Source organism: Sciurus carolinensis, chromosome 15 (assembly GCF_902686445.1).
Source record: "Sciurus carolinensis chromosome 15, mSciCar1.2, whole genome shotgun sequence".
NCBI classification, from domain to species: Eukaryota; Metazoa; Chordata; class Mammalia; order Rodentia; family Sciuridae; genus Sciurus; species Sciurus carolinensis.
This window is the reverse complement of record NC_062227.1, coordinates 9,295,446-9,313,180: the sequence shown is the minus strand read 5'-3', so window position 1 is coordinate 9,313,180 and position 17,735 is coordinate 9,295,446. Positions and strand designations below refer to the sequence as shown.

Sequence of the window (17,735 nt, the reverse complement as noted above, 5' to 3'; positions counted from 1 at the left end):
AAGCGAGTGGGGACAAACTGCGTCACAGAGGCCTCCAGGGGTAGAGAAGAGGGCGGGTGTGAGGAGCGATGGGCAGCCAGGGACTGGGGGCCTGTCCACCCTGGTCATGGGTCGCAGTGCAGGCCCAGAGCACAGGCAAGCTTCAGCAGGGTGGTGACAGCCTGCAGTTCTGTCCCCTGCTAAGTGAACAGGGGACTGCAACAGAACCAAGGCAGGAGCAGGAGGAGGCTCAGGACCTCAGCGGCGCCTGGAGACTGAGCAGTGAGGGGATAGGGGGCTCAGGAGGGGCAACAGCCACTGCTCCATCACATGGGGGTGAGGGAACAGGAAGCAGCCAAGGCGGGAGGCAGGGGACTGGTGTGAGTAAGGAGGGGCAGGAGTGGGGAGCAAGGAGCAGACGGAGGGCTGAGCTGGGGACATATTTGGTCGGAGGTATGTGTCAGATCCTGCAGGGGACGTTCCAGCAGGATGGACAGGACAAGAGCTCAGAAGAGCTAGAAGCTGGAGACAGGTGTGGAGCCTCAGGGTGGGGGCCAAGAGCAGAATCCCTGGCAGGCGATGTCAGAGGAAGAGGAGTCAGCAGGGCAGAGAGCAGGCGGGTGGGAGGAAGACCCACAAAAGGGCAGGACTTCAATGAGAAGAGGGCTGCAGCCTCCAGGGCTTTGGGGGGTTGGGTTTTTTTGGGGGGTACTAAGGACTGATCCCTGGGGTGCTTCGTCACCAACTTACATCTACAGCCCATTTTGTTTTTTATTTTGAGATACGGGGTCTTGCTAAGTTGCTTAGGACCTCGTTGAGGCTGGTTTTGAACTTGCGATCCTCCTGCCTCAGTCTCCCAAGTCACTGGGATTACAGGTGTGCACCCCTGCTCCCAGTTCAGTTTTGCCAAAAAGTCAGTGAAGATCAGGATGGAGGAGGGTCCACTGGCCAAACCACGCGGCAACAATGTTGAAGATAAGCTGGCAGGAGTGACCAGAGGTAAGAAAGGAGAAAACGCAGGTAGACGGTCATGTTGAGGCCGCTGGGGAACGCCAAGGTCACTCGAGGATGCTTCAACAGCCCCAAGAAACTTCTCATCTACAGGGGCCATAAGGGGAAAGCCGCCTTTGATAATCCAAACCCCAAGTTCTCATCTCACTGGTGAGAACTCCAAATTCACACTAAATCCACAGAGTAGGAACCCCAGATGGAATCTGGAACTCTGAAATTCACAGTAAAAGACACTTACAAAGCCAAGTAGCAGCCTGGGACCTACCAGCTACCATGGAAAACAACCCCTCTGAAGAACCGTGCTTCAGAGAAGCAAGGGAACACCAGAAGGCAGTCAGTAGAGACACCAGGCAAAGGGAAATCTCAAGAACTGAGGCAAGTAGAACAGCTGAAAAGGAAAATTTTAAACATTGAAATTTGTTTAAATTTAAAACATATTGAATACACTAAAAGAGAACAAAAGGACTAGGTAAAGAACAGGGCAGTATGAAAAAAGAACAGACAACATCAAAAAGGAACTGCATAGAAATTCTAGAAATAAAAATATGATTGAAATTTTTTAAACCCAAAGGATGCGTTAAAAGGCAACTTGCTGAACAAAAGATCGTGAATTCAAAGATTTGAAAAATGGCCCAGGGAATGAGGAAGAAATGCTATTGAAAGAGAAAATAGAATACTTACAGAATTGAGATATGACTTCTCAGATTAAAAGAGATCTACAAAGTTCTAAGTAGGATAAACAGAAAAGTGCAAGAGTTATTGAGTACATGACGGTACATCAAAGACAAGGCCATCGTCAATGTTTTCAAAGGGGGAAAACTACCACATTATTTACCAGGAAAAACAAAAACCCCAGCAACAAGACTGATGGCAGACATCATCAGCAACAAGAAATGTCAACAGATAATAAAACAGAATCTTCAAAGAGTAAAAGGAGCCAGGTGTGGTGGTACAGCCTGGAATCCCAGCGGCTCAGGAGGCTGAGGTACGAGGATCACAAGTTCAAAGACAGCCTCAGCAACTTAGTGAGGCCCTAAGTAACTCAGTGAGGTCCGGTTTCTAAATAAAATACAAAATAGGGCTGGGGGTGTGGCTCAGTGATTGAGCGCCCCTGGATTCACTCCCCAGTACCAAAAAAAAAAAAAAAAAAAAAAAAGAGTAAAAGGAAAATAACTTTAACTCTGGAACTAGAGATCAATTTCAGAATATTAGAATCATTCAAGAATAAGGATGAAATGAGAACACCATCAGACAAAAATTGTATATTTTTCATAGGCTTTTTGCTAAAAGAACGAGTAAAGGCTATCATTCAACTAGAAGGAAATCAAAACTAGAAGGAAGCAGTAGGATTCAAGAAACAACAGAGCCAGCCATGGTGGTGCACACTGGTAATCCCAGCTCCTTGGGAGGCTGAGGCAGAAGGATCACAAGTTTGAGGCCAGCTTGGGCAACTCAGTGAGACCTTTTCTCAAAAGAAAAAATGAAAAGGGGTGGGCATGTAGTTTAGTGGTAGAGTGTCCCTGGGTTCAATTCCCAGGGCTTCTAAATGACAGAGAGAGAGAGAGAGAGAGAGAAAGAGAGAAAGAGAGATAGAGAGAAAGACAGAGAGAGAGAAAGAGAAAGCGAGAGAAAGAAGAAAATGAAAGAGAAGAAAAAAGGAAAAACAAAGGATGGAATGCTGCTCTGCAGTCCAACAATTCCTACCCAAACTTGGAATGCTGAATGGAATGCGAGGCAGCCTGGACATGGTGGAGGACACCTCACAACTTCTGAATTCACTGCAAAGCTTATGACAACCGCACGCACACGCATACAAAGAGCTATGCAGAGCCATGGACAACACAGAGAGCCCGGGATCAAAGCTCACGTCTGCGGTTAAGAGCTTTGCAACCACAGTGCCAGACAGATCACGGGGAAAGGGCGGTCTTCTCATAGAGAGAAGCTGGGAAAACCGGGGCTCTGCCTGCAGGGGAATGGCAGGACCCCCACCTCGCAATACGTAGAAGTCAGAGCAAAATGAGCCAAAGACGTAAATGTAAAAGCCATGACGACAAAACCGTAGAAGACCAAGCCTAAGTGTTAAAGGTCTCGTACAAGGTGATGTTTTCTAGAAGTGGCACCTGCAGCACGAACAACAGAGAAACTGAACTTCATCAAAATCGAAACTTCAGTGCCTCAAAGGACACTACCAAGAAATCAAAAAGAGGACCCGTAGAAGGGGAGAGAAAATCTGAAAAGCGATGAGCATCTGGGATACATAAAGATGTATAGAACTTTTTTTTTTCTTTTTTTGGACCAGGGATTGAACCCAGGGGCGCTTAAACCACTGAGCCACATCCCCAGCACTTTTTATTTTTTATTTTGAGAGAGGGTCTTGCTAAGGTGCTTAGGGCCTGGCTAAGTTGCTAAGGCTGGTCTTGAACTTGCAACCCTGCCTCAGCCTCTTGAGTTGCTGGGATTACAGGTGTGTGCCACCGTGCCCAGCTGGAATATGTAAAGACCTCATACACTTAATTATACAAAGATAAACAACCCAATTAACATGAGGAGATTCAGACAGTGTGGAGTTCGACTTCGGGTTTCAACCCCAACAAATAAAGAGCTTGGAAGCTGTAGCTCCCATTCTCACAATAAAAAAATCAACACCTTTCCTCGGATTCATCAGGGAATTCGGGCTACAGGGAAACAACCACCACCAAATCTGGGAGACAGGAAAAGAAAGAAAATCATAGGAAGACTTGCCTCCCTCGAAGCAGAAGCTGCTAATGGTGGGAATTCCCACCTGGTAACTTTTGACAGACAGCTAGAAGTTGAGTGTAGACCATCTTAGGAGTCAAGATCCCCCTTAGCCAGGTGTGGGGGTCCCTGCCTATAATCCCAGCAGCTTGGGAGACTGAGGCAGGAGGATCAAAAGTTCAAAGCCAGGCTCAGCAATTTAGTGAGACCCTAAGCAGCTTAGTGAGAACCTGTTTCTAAATAAAAAATTTAAAAAGGGTCTGGGATGTGGTTAAACACCCCTGGGTTCAATCCCTGTTAACAACAACAACAACAACAACAAAAAAATTCTTCTTGACTCAGGCAGGGGGAAAGGAAAAGAAATAATTTAAAAATACACCTAGAGTGTTCTCCGTAACAAAAGTCTGCCACGCAGGGGAAATCATTTTCCAGACTCATATGACAGGAAGAAGGGATATTAACCAATTCCAGCCCCTTGTAGCCTTCCCATCTCAGGTAAGGATGGCGCGGGGAACTGAGAAATGCTTCTGAAGGTCACAGCCCAGAAACTCAGGCCAACTAAAACACTGAGAAGTAATCATGAAATTAAAGAACCTGTCCCTTCTCCACGACCTTACCACCTGATAAAATAAAAGTCCAAAACTCTATAGACGGACAAAGTGAAAGACTTAGAGATTTACTAACAGGAGGAGTATTGCCGCAAAGAGAGGTCGGGAACTGAATCAGTTAGAAAGAAAAATTTTCCAGAACCTGGTAATACCTTGCAAGGTTTGGGAAAGCCAGAGTGACCCGCTTTGACCGCCTGACCTGGGCATTCCAGTGGCCCGCGGATGGACAAGCACCGAGTTGTGTCTGCTTCCCGCTCTCCTGGTTACACAAGCCCAAGCCAACTTTCCCTCAGAGGAATGAGTGTGGTCAAACTGAAATTCTATTTTCTGATTTGCAGATCTATTCTGCACCTCAGTAGAAATGCCTTTGCTTTTATTTGAACCTTGGTCATGATTTCTTAGTTGACAAACCGCAACAGTGGCTGCTCCTTGGGGAGTTGTCCTTTGCAGAGTCCCTTCTCCTCCCTGTGCCTAGCATTCTAAATTCTAAAGAAGAGCAGCACCTAACTTTCGTTACGGTTAACACGCACTTCCACAACTGTAACTTTATAGTCACAGCTATAACTGTGACTCCAAGTTTAAAGAACCCAGAACATCTGGGGATTTTCAGATAACATCTGCAGGTGTAACAGGGCCCTCCTTATTCTTTAATTCTGTGCATCAACTAACACAGCCAATTGCTGTGTGTTTAAGGTGCAGAAAATATGTTTGTAACTAGACCCAGGGGGTCAAGGTTGATTGCAACTTTTTAGTCAAGGGGGGGAGGAGAGGCCGGGGGACACGTGACCAAGATGGTGAAGACCCTGCTCAGGATGTAACCTTTCTGCCCACTGTCCCTCTGCACATCCTTCCATTCCTCTATAAAAGCCCTTCTGTGCACTCGAGGTCCCCAAGATGGGACAGCCAAGAGTGACAGTCCCCTCTATCCTTTCAGGCCTGGGCCTTGAATAAACCTGACTTCCCCTCCTCCAACTTTCCTCTCTCAACTACTGGCTTTTGAGTAGAGAGCAAACACACCTGTGTCCAGTAAAAACAGCGTACATTAGCATAGCAAGTTGATCATAACAGAGCTGCAAGACAGACGACTGAATCAGGAAATCTTAGGGAAACACAAAGAAAACAGGGGGAAACAAACAAACATGAAACTAGAATAAGTGAGGCCTCTGCACCTAGCACTACAGCAGATTTAACATGGCCCCAACGCTGGCCAGATTAACACGAACTTCACGCTGAAAGCCACATTACCTCAGTTCCTCTTACCCAACACACTACGCCCAGCTTTCAGCAAAAAATTACAAAGTATACTAAAAGGAAAAACAAACAAACAGCGTCTGCAGGGACAAAAGCAAGAACCAGAACATAACTCAGCACAGATGTTAGAATTATCAGAGTCAACTTAGATTGACTGGGGTTAATGTGTGAGGAGCACTAATAGAAGGGACAACATGTAAGCATACAAGGATAATATACGCAGAAAGAGGGAAATAAGAAAGAACCAGAAGCAACTGCTACAAAATAGAGAGGGTGGGGAGGAAAGCAAGGTAACAGGCACAGAGCTGTCTGGGTGGGCTCCTGAATAGCTCAGAGCCGCAGGGGAAAGGTGGATGGACTTGAAGTGAGGTCAATAAAAACTCACCACCTGAAAACCAAAGAGAAAACAGGAAAGGAAGGGGGTGTGTGGGGGTGAGAAGAGCGTATCTAAGAAATGCAGGGTAATTACAAAAAGCATAGCATATGCACAATGGGAATATCAGAAGGAAAAGAGATAAAGAAGCAGAAAAAGTATTTAAAGTAGCAACGGCTGGGAATATTACTACATCGCAGACATGACACGCATATCCAGAGGGCTCAGCCGACATCTGCACCAAGGCATATCATATTCCAACTGCAGAAAAACCAAAGACAAATGTAATGTTCTGAAAGAAACCAGAGGAGAGAGGTCAATTCCTAGCATGATAGGGGAGCTGGGGGAAATGATTTACAAAACAATTATTCAAAATCTCTTCATTTGCAAATGAAGAAAATCTGTAAAAAGACATTAAGAAAGGCTGTGACATTTCAATAAAAACCTTTCCCTCCCTCCACCTTCCACTGCCAGCAAGATGGAGATCCCACTCTGCACTCCTTCAGCCAGGAATGCAGGCTCCACCTCACCTGCTCCCAGCTCCAGGGCTTCTTTCCTCCTGGAGGAGCAGGATTTCCGACTGCCCCAGCGGCCTGTTGCTAAGACTAAGCTCTGGGTAAGTAAGTACTGCAGGAAGCGGAGGCTGCCTTGGTGCCCCTGGCCCAAGCTGGGAACTGGAGCCCACTGAGGCGGCATGCTCACAGCTCTGGTGGGCCCCCATCACCCCTGCCCTGCGCCTTCCACTCAGCATCATAGGGAGGTTCCAAAGCCAGAGCAGTTAGGCAACAAAAAGAAATAGAAGTCACCCAGATCAAAAAGAAAAGAAAGAAGTAAAACCATCTCTGTTTTCAAATCCCAGGATCTTTTATAGAGAAAATCCTAAGGGATTCATTAAAAAAAAAAAAAATTAGAGCTAACAGATTAGTCTGCAAGGTTGAGGATACAAGATCCACAAAGATCAAATATATTTCTGTAGACTAGCAACGAACAATCTGAAAATAAAATGATTCCATTTACAAGAGCATGAAAAAGAACAAAACGCAAACAAACTTAACCAAAGAAGTCCAAAACTTAGAAAATTACCAATCATTGTTGAAAGAAATCTTAAAAGATCCAAACAAAGGGAAAAGCATCCCATGTTCATGCCCCAGATTTAACACTGTTAAGACAGGAAAGCTCTGCAAGTAATCTATAGATCAAAAGCAGTCCTTTCAGAATCCCAGTGGCTACTTTGTAGAAATTGACAAGTTGATCTTAGTAAAATGCAAAGGACAGGACCCAGAATGACCAAAATAATCATGAACAAGAAAAGCAAAGTCATACTTTGCTTCACACTTCTTGATTTTAAAACTTCCTACGACTTCAGTAATCAATATGGGGGTGGAGGGAGGGAAGAGGGAAGGGGGTACAAGGTATGACGAAATTGAACAAATTAGGTTTTTATGTATGTGCAAAAATGCCACAATGGCATGTGCCAATAAAATAATAATCAGAAGAAGAAAAAAAAGACTGTGTGGTATTGGCACGAGGACAAACAGACCAGTGAAATCGAATTAGCATCTAGAAATAAACATGTACGTCTATGGCAAATTGATTTTGATACAGGTTCAAGACCACTTAATAGTAAAAGAATAGTCCTTTCAACAAAAGATACTGGGGCAAATGGATAACCACTTGCAAAAAAATAAAGTTAGATCTTTGCCTCACACCATATATAAAAAATTAATTCAAATATATTAAAGAATAAACTGTAAATGCTACAACGACAAAACTTTTAGAAGAACACAAGGATAAATCCTCATGACCAAATTCTTAGTTATGAATCCATGACCATGGATTTGGATATGCACAGGTAACAAAAAAGTTTAGATAAACTGGACTGCATCAAAATTACTTCTCTGCTTCAAAGGACACTATTGAGAGAGAACAAAAGACAACCCACAGAATAAGGGAGAATATTTGCAAATCATATGTATGACAAGAAACCTTTATAATGCCCCCACAAAATAAAAAATAAAACAGGCAAAGAATCTCACTGGGCATTTCTCCAGGACATACAAAGTTCCATAATCACATAAAATGATGCTCCACATCTTTCATCATTAGAGAAATGCAATGACATAACATATCACATCCACTAGGAAGGTCAGAATCAAAAAGTTAAACAATAACAAATCCTAGTGAGGATGCAGAAAAGTCAGAAGCCTCATATACTGCTTGCAGGAATGTAAAATTTTACAGCAGCTCTGGGGAATGGTCTGGCAATTGCTCAAACAATTATACATGGAGTTAACCACACAACCTAGCAATTACACTCCTAAAAAATGAGAACATGACCACACAAAAACGTGTACACGCAGAAACAACCCAAATGCCCATCACCTGGTGAATGGATAAGGAGAATGTGGTCTAGGCACCGATGGAACATTATCCAACCATTCAAAGGAAGAAAGCACTGACCCATGCTACAACCTGGGTGAACCTTGAAGACAGGACGCAGAACACAAGAAGCCAGTCGTATATTGTACAGTTCTGTTGATATGAAATGTCCACAGGAAGCAAATATATAGAGAAAAGAAAGTAGATTAGTAGTTGCTTAGGGCTGTGTGGCAGGGAGATAGAAGATAAGGGTGAGAGATAAACGCTGTGGGATTTCTTTCTGGGGTGATTTAAATATTCTAAAACCAGTGAAGATGTACATATCGTGAACACACCACAAACCACAGAACTGTGCACTTTAAATGGATGGATTATGGTCTGTGAATTCTCTCTCTGGCCAAACAAAGGGAAGAAAAGATAAAAGTAAGAAGCCCAAAGAGGAAAGCACTTTACACACAGAGGAGCAAGGATAAGGTGACATTGAATTTCTCATCATAAATCACACAAACAAGAAAGGAGTTGGGGGAAAATATTTAAAGTGTCAAAAGAAAAATCCACAACATAAAACGCTTTGTCCAGTGAAATTATCCTTCCAAGATGAAGAAGAAAAAATAGGATTTTGTCTGACATACAGAAACCAACTCACACCCATGGTGGCTCCGAGGGGCCTCTTGTAAATGCCCTTTCTCACCAGGGACCATTCCATGCCACAGCCTCAAGGCACTGGCCTCCTGGCCACATGGGAAGCAAGGAGGGCTAAAGAAACCCAAGGAGCCAGGTGCAGTGGCACACACGTGTACTCCCGGTGACCAGGAGGCTGAGGCCTAAGCAATTTAGTGAGACCCTGACTCAAAACATAAAAAGGGCTGGGAATCTAGCTCAGTAGGAAAGCACCCCCTGGTTCAATCCCTCGTACCAAAGAGGGAAAGCGACCCACAGGAGTGACATGAAGATAGAGCGCTTGGCAGGAAGGGTGCCTTCTGCCCAGAGGAATAAGGGTCATGCTTGTCCCCCTCGCCACCACCCTTGGGGCTGCAGGTGGGGACTCTGTGACCTCCAGGACAATCATGACCACTCCCCACTCTGCTGGAAGAGGGAGCCCCAGCAAGAGTCAGAAGGACCAACAGGGACTAAGCACATGGACACTGGCTGCAGGTGGTGACAGATGGAGGGAGGAGGCAAGGAGGTAGGGAGGGACCAGACTCTGGGGAGCCCCCCACCCTCCCTGGGCCCCACCTGGGGAAGGTCCGGCTCCGCAACTCCTTGATGAAGAGCTGGCTGCCGTTCTGCACGGGCTTCACGTCAGGCGTCTGCCCCGGGCCGTGTTTGTGCCAAGTCCGCTTCTTCTTCACTGTTGGAGGAAGGCGGGACAGGACAGGGGGACATGTCACCAAGTGCAACCTGCCTCCGGGACCTCACACCCCGCAAGGCATTCCAGGGCTGGGAAGAAGCTAGGGAGCCCGTGAGCGCGGCAAAGCTCAGGCCTCAGACACCCCCTCCTCCCACACGCAGCCCCTCCTTGCCCTTACCCCCAACACACACAGGCACACGGAGTCTGCCCCCCCACCAGCCTCAGGGGTCACCAACTACAGTGTCACCCAAGGTAGCCACCAGCCATCACTCTGACCCAGAAGCTGGGACACCTCCTGCAAGCTCCCTAGTCAAGGAACCACCATCCCAGAGTTGGATGACACCTCTGCCTGCCCCCCCTATACCAAGGCCCTATTACCTCTCTGCTGGGACCTTTGTCCCCTGAGAGCCACCACCAAGGTGAACCTCATCTCTCCTCCTCCCAGGCAGCGTGCATCCCTCCCCTGTAACACATCCCTGAAGATGGCCTGGGGCGTGGGGGTGCAGGTGTCCCCAAAGCCCAGCACTGGAGCCCTCGGTATCCCTCTGAGCAGGTGAGGATGGTCCAGGGACAAACAGGCTCTCACCCCAACCCCGCAGGGCATGATGGTAACAGAGATGGGAAAGTAAGTTTGACCATTTTAGTAACCATATTGTCACAAAGCTGCAATTCAGAGCTGCGGTGACTGCGGAACTTCCCTGCTTCTCTTGTGCCTTTGTCACATGGGACATCTTGCCAAGATGCAGTCTGGGAACCCTGAGGTTGCTACACCAAAACTGTGTTGGTCAGATAAACCTGTGGGGCCCTGGTTCACAGGCCAAAATCAGTCCAAGGCATACATCAGGACAGTGGGCAGCTCGAGGAAGGGCCCCACAATCCCCACCACAGTGGCCTCCATAAAGAGAGGGTGAAGTTTGGTGGCCTGGCCACAGGCATGGCTCCCTCTTGTCCTTGCAATGTCCACTGCAAGCCCTAGCCCAGGCCGGAGCAGCAGGGGCAGGAAGGGAGGAGGCAGGCCTGGGGCCTCCAGACGGCTCCAGACAGAACACAGGCTGAACCAGGAACAGGAGGACACTCACCAGACACCGAATCTGCCAGAGCCTTGATCTTGGACTTCCCAGTCTCCAGAGTGATGGGAAATAAATTTTCTGTTATTTAAGCCACCCAGTCTCTGGCATTTTGTTACAGCAGCTCTAATGGACTAATACACCAGCCACTGTAGTGCACACACACACACATACACACACAGACACAAACAAAAATGCAAGCATACACATATACATACACACCCACACACCCACATATCTGCACACACACAAACACACACGTGCATACATTGCTCCCTAGGGGCTGGGTTGCAGGAGATGGGAAGGGGTACTTGCATGTGAGGTCTTAGCTGATGGCCAAACCGTGGCTCAAACTCTCCCTAGGCACAGGGGTGGGGCCCAGGCAGAGTGGGTATACATGCACCCCACAGCAGATGGATTGTCACCACTGAGTAAAAGGTGTTTCATGGGACACCCAGGGGTGCTAGACATCAACACTGTGTGCTCATCAATGTGGGTAACCTGTTCAACTATGCACCCCACCACCAGCCTCCCCCAGCTAAACTCACAAGAGTCTCCAAGCAAAGACACCTTGGAACATGCGCTGACTGTCAAAGTAGGAGCCCTGGCCAGCAGCTTCCAAGTCTTTTTCCCTGTAAGTCTGGAAGCTCTTCTCAGGTAACACCTGTGCACAGAGCAGTACCCAACATCCCTCCAAGTACTCTCACCAGCAGCCCCTGAGTACGTAGGTAGATCCTACACCCCAAGGAAGTACCTCTGGGGGTCTCCTGATGCCAACCTGGCTCTGCCCTGGCCCCTCCCAAGCCCCATGGTGCAGCCCTGGGTTCATGCAGAAGGCCTGGTTCCTATTACAAAGACAAGGAGGCCCTGAGCTCTCCAGGGGGGTTCAGCAGGGTGTCTGGGACCCAGGAATAATTCTTCCTACCCTAATTCTGCTTTGAAGCAGTCGCCAGAATGAAGGGTAATAGCTTGTCCCAAAGCTGCCAAGGGAAAGGAAAGGGGGAGGAAGGCAGCTTAAGAGTCCTGCAGCATCCCCAGACACACACTTAGCCTAGAGAGTTCAGAAAGCACCCCGGACTTCTCATCCTCACTCACCCACGAATTGGTGGCATTTAACAGGTGCTGAGGACGTGCTGGGGAGCAAGACACAAAGTCTGGAACCAGTGCAGCCCCCACCTTCAGAGCAATGGACACAGGCCGTATGGTTTAGATCTGGAATGTCCCCCAATGGAGCAATGTCCAGAGCTGGGATTTGGGGGAAGTGATTGGATCATGGGGCTGTGACCTCAAGGGAGATCAGTCCACTGAAAGCTGAATGGATTCCTGGGAGGAGGGGATGTAAGCTGGTGGGCATGCATGCAGGAAGCAGGTCACTGGGGTTTGCTTGTGGGGACTAGATCTTGTCCCTGGCCCCTTACCCTCCCCACTACCTCTGCTTCCTGGCTGCCAAGAGCTGAGCAGTGCCTCTCTGTCACGTCCTTCCACCAGGATGCTCTGCCTCACCTCGGGCCCAGAGCAATGCAGCCAGCCAACCATGGATGGAAACTATGAGCCAAAATAATAAACTTTTCCTCTTTAAATTGTGTATCTCAGGTAGTTTGGTGACAGAAGCAAAAAGCTGACTAACACACAGGCCAAGCCCTAGAGAGGCCAAGAGAGAGCAGTGAGGTCTCCCTCTACCCAGCGCCAGCTTCACCAAGGGCCAGGCCAGCCGCCAAAGCTCCTCTTAGGTCAGGCTGGACCCCAGAACACGAGTGCTGGGGCCTTTCTCCCACTGCCTGCCTCCTCCCTCCATTCCCGCTGTGTCTATAGGGCTCATCCCACGGGAGCCCGTGGGTCTGGCCACTCAGCTTGCAACCAGGCACCTGGAGGGACAAACCTTGAGGAGAGCGATGCTGAGAGGTTGCAGCTGGATCCAACCCAGACCCCAAACCTACCCAGGGCCCCATCCCACTCAGCTCAGCCAGCCCAGGGCCTGGAACAGAGCCAGCCAGCCAAGGTCACATCCAGCCTCAGTTTCTGTGAGTACCAATCCAGGCAGGAGCCCAGAGGCCACACTTGCACACATGTGACCCTGGTCCTGTCCCCAGGCCGCTTCTCTCCTGAGGTCCTTGCAGAACATGGCTCTGATTCCCACCTGCAACCCAGGCTTGGCCTTGGAGCTCAAAACCTACATGGATGAACCTGCAAAATGTGAGCTGAGCCTGTGCTTGGGAGCCCCCCAGGAACCCCTGCATGTGAGAGGGACCAGAGGAAGGGGGAGGGGCGGGAAAGCCTCGGACACACAGACAGCAGGCTCTGCAAAAGACAGGGCCCTCTGAGATTCCCTGGAAAGGAAGGGGTGCTGTTGCTGGAGGAGCACGCAAAGCCCACCCACAAACACTCACAAAGAGGACCAGCACCCACTGTGGGCAGTGGACAGCAGAGCAGGGCTGGCTGAGCCGGGGGTCCCAGACACATCCTTCATCATCATTCACCTGAATTCCCAAGTCTGCACCCCAGACTCAGGCTGGTGTGGCCACTGCAGGTGCCGATCATGTGGCCCCTGTCTGGGTCTTGAATCTAGTGGGGGTCTTCACAGCTGCCTTGAGGGCAGGAGCCAATCAGCAGGGGCCGGTGAGGCCTAAGGGACAGCAAGCTAGGCTGGAGGGGTTTCCCTGGCATTCGAGTCCTGAGGCTACGACACAGCCATCTGGTGCTACCCAGGGCGTTTCAGCCCCAGGGTCCCAGGGCTGAAACCCTGGCCTCCACGCAGCCAAGACGAGTAGACGCCATGCCAGACGGCGAGAGGATCCTCCCAGGTACTTACGGGTGGACTTCCCGTGGGTTTTCTCGCAGTTCGGGCAATGGTAAATGTCGATGTCTGGCGCCTCCTCCTCTTCCACCCCAACGCAGCTGAAACAGGGGGAAACAGGTCATTACCCCCACATCCAAGGGCCCCGCCCCGGACTTTCATCCACCGAGTCTGAGGTAGGGTCCCTGCTCACCATCTGGGGACTGAAGCCAGATAGAGCAGGGTTGTGCAGGGACAGTGGTCCTTGGGGAGGGAGCTGGGGGCGGCTGCAGAGCTGCCCTCCTAGATGTGGGTCTGCAGCCCCGACCCAGACGCAGTGTCGGCCATGACCACCACCAGGTGGACCCACTGAATGGACCGCACAACCAGCAGGCCTGCCTCAACGAGGCCACCACCAGCCTGTCACCCAGGGTTCAGAGAAGATGAAGGGGGATCTCAGAGCCAGGTCACCCCCAGGCCTTCCCCTGGGGCAGCCTGTGGGGACAGAACATACACACAGCAGCCCATGCAGGTCACTCCATGGCCACTGCCCAGTTGAACCCCAGAGGGCTCGGGGTGACGCCTGGGTCACCGGAACCGTGACCTCTCCTCCCTCCCTGGAGTTCCTCCAGAGCCCTGCAAACCTGCTCAGACACTCAGCCCAGGGGGGCGCTGCCTGCGAGGCAGACACTGGCCTGGTCACCGGCTGAAGCCATAGGGGATGAGGACAGTGAGCATCAAAGGACACGACCCGAAACATCAAAAGCTTCTAGAGTATCAGACCCAGCAAGATGGAAACGCGTGGTTCCATTCTGATGTCTTCTACTTTTTTGGCTCAAAGTGACAGAAAAGTGCCATGCATCTGCAGCAGGCAATACATGAGAATCCAGCTGATAAAGGGCGGGATGTGGGAGGGTTACCCCCACAAGGAAAAGCCCTCGGCAGACTGGGAAGATGCTTCGGTGTGTCCTTCTAGGGAACCAAGGGGTGAAGAAAACCAGCCGGAATTGTATAAAACGCCTTTCCCCCAAGGCAGAGCCGGGGTTTCTGTGTAGCAGGCGTTCAGAGGAACAACCTATCTGGAAGCCACCAACGTACCCCAAGCAGATGGCTTTGACTGAGGCAGGCACTCCCAAACCATTAAAATCAGGTTTCCTAAACCACTTTCAGTCATATTTAGAATAACCTTTTAAATTTTTTCTTTTGTTTCATTTCTTTATTTGGGGGCTCAATGGTGCTGATATAGATTCGTAGCTATTAAAAAATTAGTAGATTTTTTAAAAAACACTAAAATGTAAAGGCGATGAGACTAGGAAACAGGGACAGAATGACTCCTGTGGGCAGGGCACACTGCCGAAGCGGGGCAGGAGCCCCAGGTCCCCACAGCACAGCCCCTGGGCAGGGCATCCACCCCAAGAGACACACTGAGAAAATCCGTAGGAGAAGCATTGCAGGTACCACAATGTCTGTCCAGCATTACGTGTCAGAAAAGGACTGGAAACAGCCTACATGTTTTCTTTGGGGACAAACTATACCATCTAGTGTCCCTCCCCCTAATGGAATGACAAGACCATGGGAGAACAGGTGAGTTACCAGCTGGTTATGATCATTGGACACAGAGAGGAACAGCGTGCAGAGGAGACCAGACCCCTGGGCGCTGACGGGCTCGGGCTGGGAGAGGGTGATGGCTTCCCTCTCAGTCTGCCCAAACCTGAGCCATTTTGAAAGCAGCATATTTCAGTGCAGATGTTGGACCCGGCCTCGCACCTGGCCTCTCCCACGCCTGCTGAGGACACAGGCCGCACTCCCCAGCCCAGCCCTCCAGGCCACTCAGTCACCCTGGCAAAGCCAGGAAGGGCTGCCAAGGCCACCTTGGACCAGAGTCACAGGGTCGACGGGTTCCTGGAGAGGGACGCGCAGGGCAGCTGGACTCACCTCCAGGGGAACCTGTGCTCTTCTCTGTCTGAACCGTTGGACACTTTTCCTGACATCTTAAATCCTTTGAGCTTGTTCTCTCATCTAAATGAGGGGCCCTCCAATATGAGTGTTGGGAGGGGAACGTAAAATATATGTAAATCAGCCCAGCAACATTGGAGAGACTCCACCAAACCAAAAGTTGGTTCTCTGACAAGTCTAGTTAGACTGAACGAAAAAAAGGGGAGAAGACTCAAATTACTAAAACCACAAATTACAGAAAGCACTACTGACCCTAAGGAAACAAAAAAGGATTGTAAAAGAACACTACGAAAAAGTATAGGCCAACAAATTAGGCAACCTAGATGAAACGGACAAATTCCTAGGAACACACAAACTCTCAAAAGTAACTCAAAAGAAAAAAAAATAGAAATCTTACACAATTCCATAGCAAATAAAGAGACTGAATCAGTCATTGAAAACCTTCCTAAAAACAAACCTCCAAAACCACCACTAGCGAACTCCATCAAACACCTGAAAACACATAATGCCAATCCCAGGCTGGAGAGGTAGCTCAGCGGTACAGTGCCTGCCTGGCGGGCATGAGGCCCTGGGTTCCATCCCCAGCGCCACAACGACAAACTCAACAGCACCGATGCTCTCAAACTAGAGAAATTAGAAGAGGAGGGCGTATTTCCTAATTCATTTTATAAATTCAGCATCCTCCTGACTCTAAAGTCAGGCGAACCCTGCACAGAAACGACAGACCGACAGCCCTCAGGAACTGGCATAAAATCCTCTACAAAACACCAGCGAATAAAATCCGGCGGCACCCTGCTGGGTCTGGACACCGCGACCAAGCGAGATTTATCACAGAGATGCCAGGGTCCTTGGACTTGGGAACGAAACCAGCGCTTCCACCCCTGGGGCACCGCAGCTGACTGCGAGGAGCAAGTGTCCTGCAGCCCTGCCCTGGAGGCTGGGGCAGCAGGCCCGCTCTCCTGGGCGGCATGCCCGCCTCTCCCCCTGGTCCCCTTCCCTCCCAAGACGCAGCATATGAAGAAAACCGCACGCCGCTGGGTCTCTCCGTGGCTGGAGAGAAAGACATTTAACAAAATCAACACCTTCATGATTACAAAAAACAACTCCACAAACTCCAAATAGAAGGGAACTCCCTCAGATGATGAAGGCCAGACGTGAGAAACCCATGGCTAACGTTCTACACGATGGTGACACTGTGCACGGTGATGAGAGGCCGAAACTGTCCCCCAGAAGACTAGGAGCGAGACAGATGGCTGCTACGCCACGTCTACTGAACGCAGTGCGGGAAGTCCTGGTCAGGGAAAGAAAATGAAATTAAAAGCATCCAGATTGGAAAGGAAGACGTAAAATGATCTTCATCTGCATGACATAATCCTATAGAAATTCCTAAAGATTCCACATACCCAAAAAACCTGCTGGAGCGAATACATTCAGAAGTCCTAGAAGATCAACACACAAAAACTAGCTGTATTTCTATAAGCTAGCAATGAATAATCTGAAAATAAAATCTGAGAGAACAATTACAAGAGCACCGAAAGATAAAAATATTTAGAACCAGGGGTAGTGGTGCATGCCTGTAATCCCGAGCTACTTGGGAGGCCGAGGTAGGAGGATCAAAGTTCAAGGTCAGCCTCAGCAACTTAACAAGACCCTGTCTCAAAATAAAAATAGAAAGGGCTAGGGTTATAGTGGAGTGGTAGAGCACTTGCCTAACACGCATGAGGCCCTGGGTTCAAATCCCACTACTGGAAAAAATAAAATAAATTGTTCAGAAATAAACTTAACCTGAGTTATGCAAGGTTGTATAACACTGAAATATTAAAAGGCAGAAATAAATGAAAATGCATCCCATGTTCACAGATTGGAAGACTTAATAATGTTAAGCTAGTGATAATACCTAAGCAATCTAGAAAGTCAATGTCATTCCTACAAAATCCCAACACCTTTGTTCTCAAAAATGGAAGATCGTTATCCTTAAACTTACATGGAATGGTAAAGAACCCCAAATAGCCAGAACAATCCTCAAAAAGAAAAATAAAGAGGACTTATACTTCCCAATTTCAAAACTTAATACAAAGTCATTTTTGACAAGGGTTGAAGACCATTCAAGGGGAGCAAGGATAATCTCTTCAACAAACAAGAGCCTCATCAAATGAATGAACGTGGACACCGACCTCACACGATACAAAAATTAACTGAAAGCAAATCAACAGGCTCAGATAAGAGGTAAAACTGTAAAACTCTTGGAAGA

The 17,735-nt window shown here is 48.7% G+C and overlaps 1 protein-coding gene across 3 annotated transcripts in view; it reads right to left on the bottom strand.

Annotated features, from left to right (window-relative positions):
• Positions 1–17,735, bottom strand: part of Phf2 (PHD finger protein 2) — a 94,963-nt gene that overhangs the window by 30,089 nt on the left and 47,139 nt on the right. For all 3 annotated transcript variants that reach the window (XM_047526534.1, XM_047526535.1, XM_047526533.1), the window contains exons 2-3: positions 13,565–13,650; positions 9,574–9,688 (exon numbers count right to left, since the gene is read on the bottom strand). In XM_047526534.1, the coding sequence (XP_047382490.1) occupies positions 9,574–9,688; positions 13,565–13,650 (201 nt within the window). The remainder of the gene's footprint in view (positions 1–9,573; positions 9,689–13,564; positions 13,651–17,735) is intronic.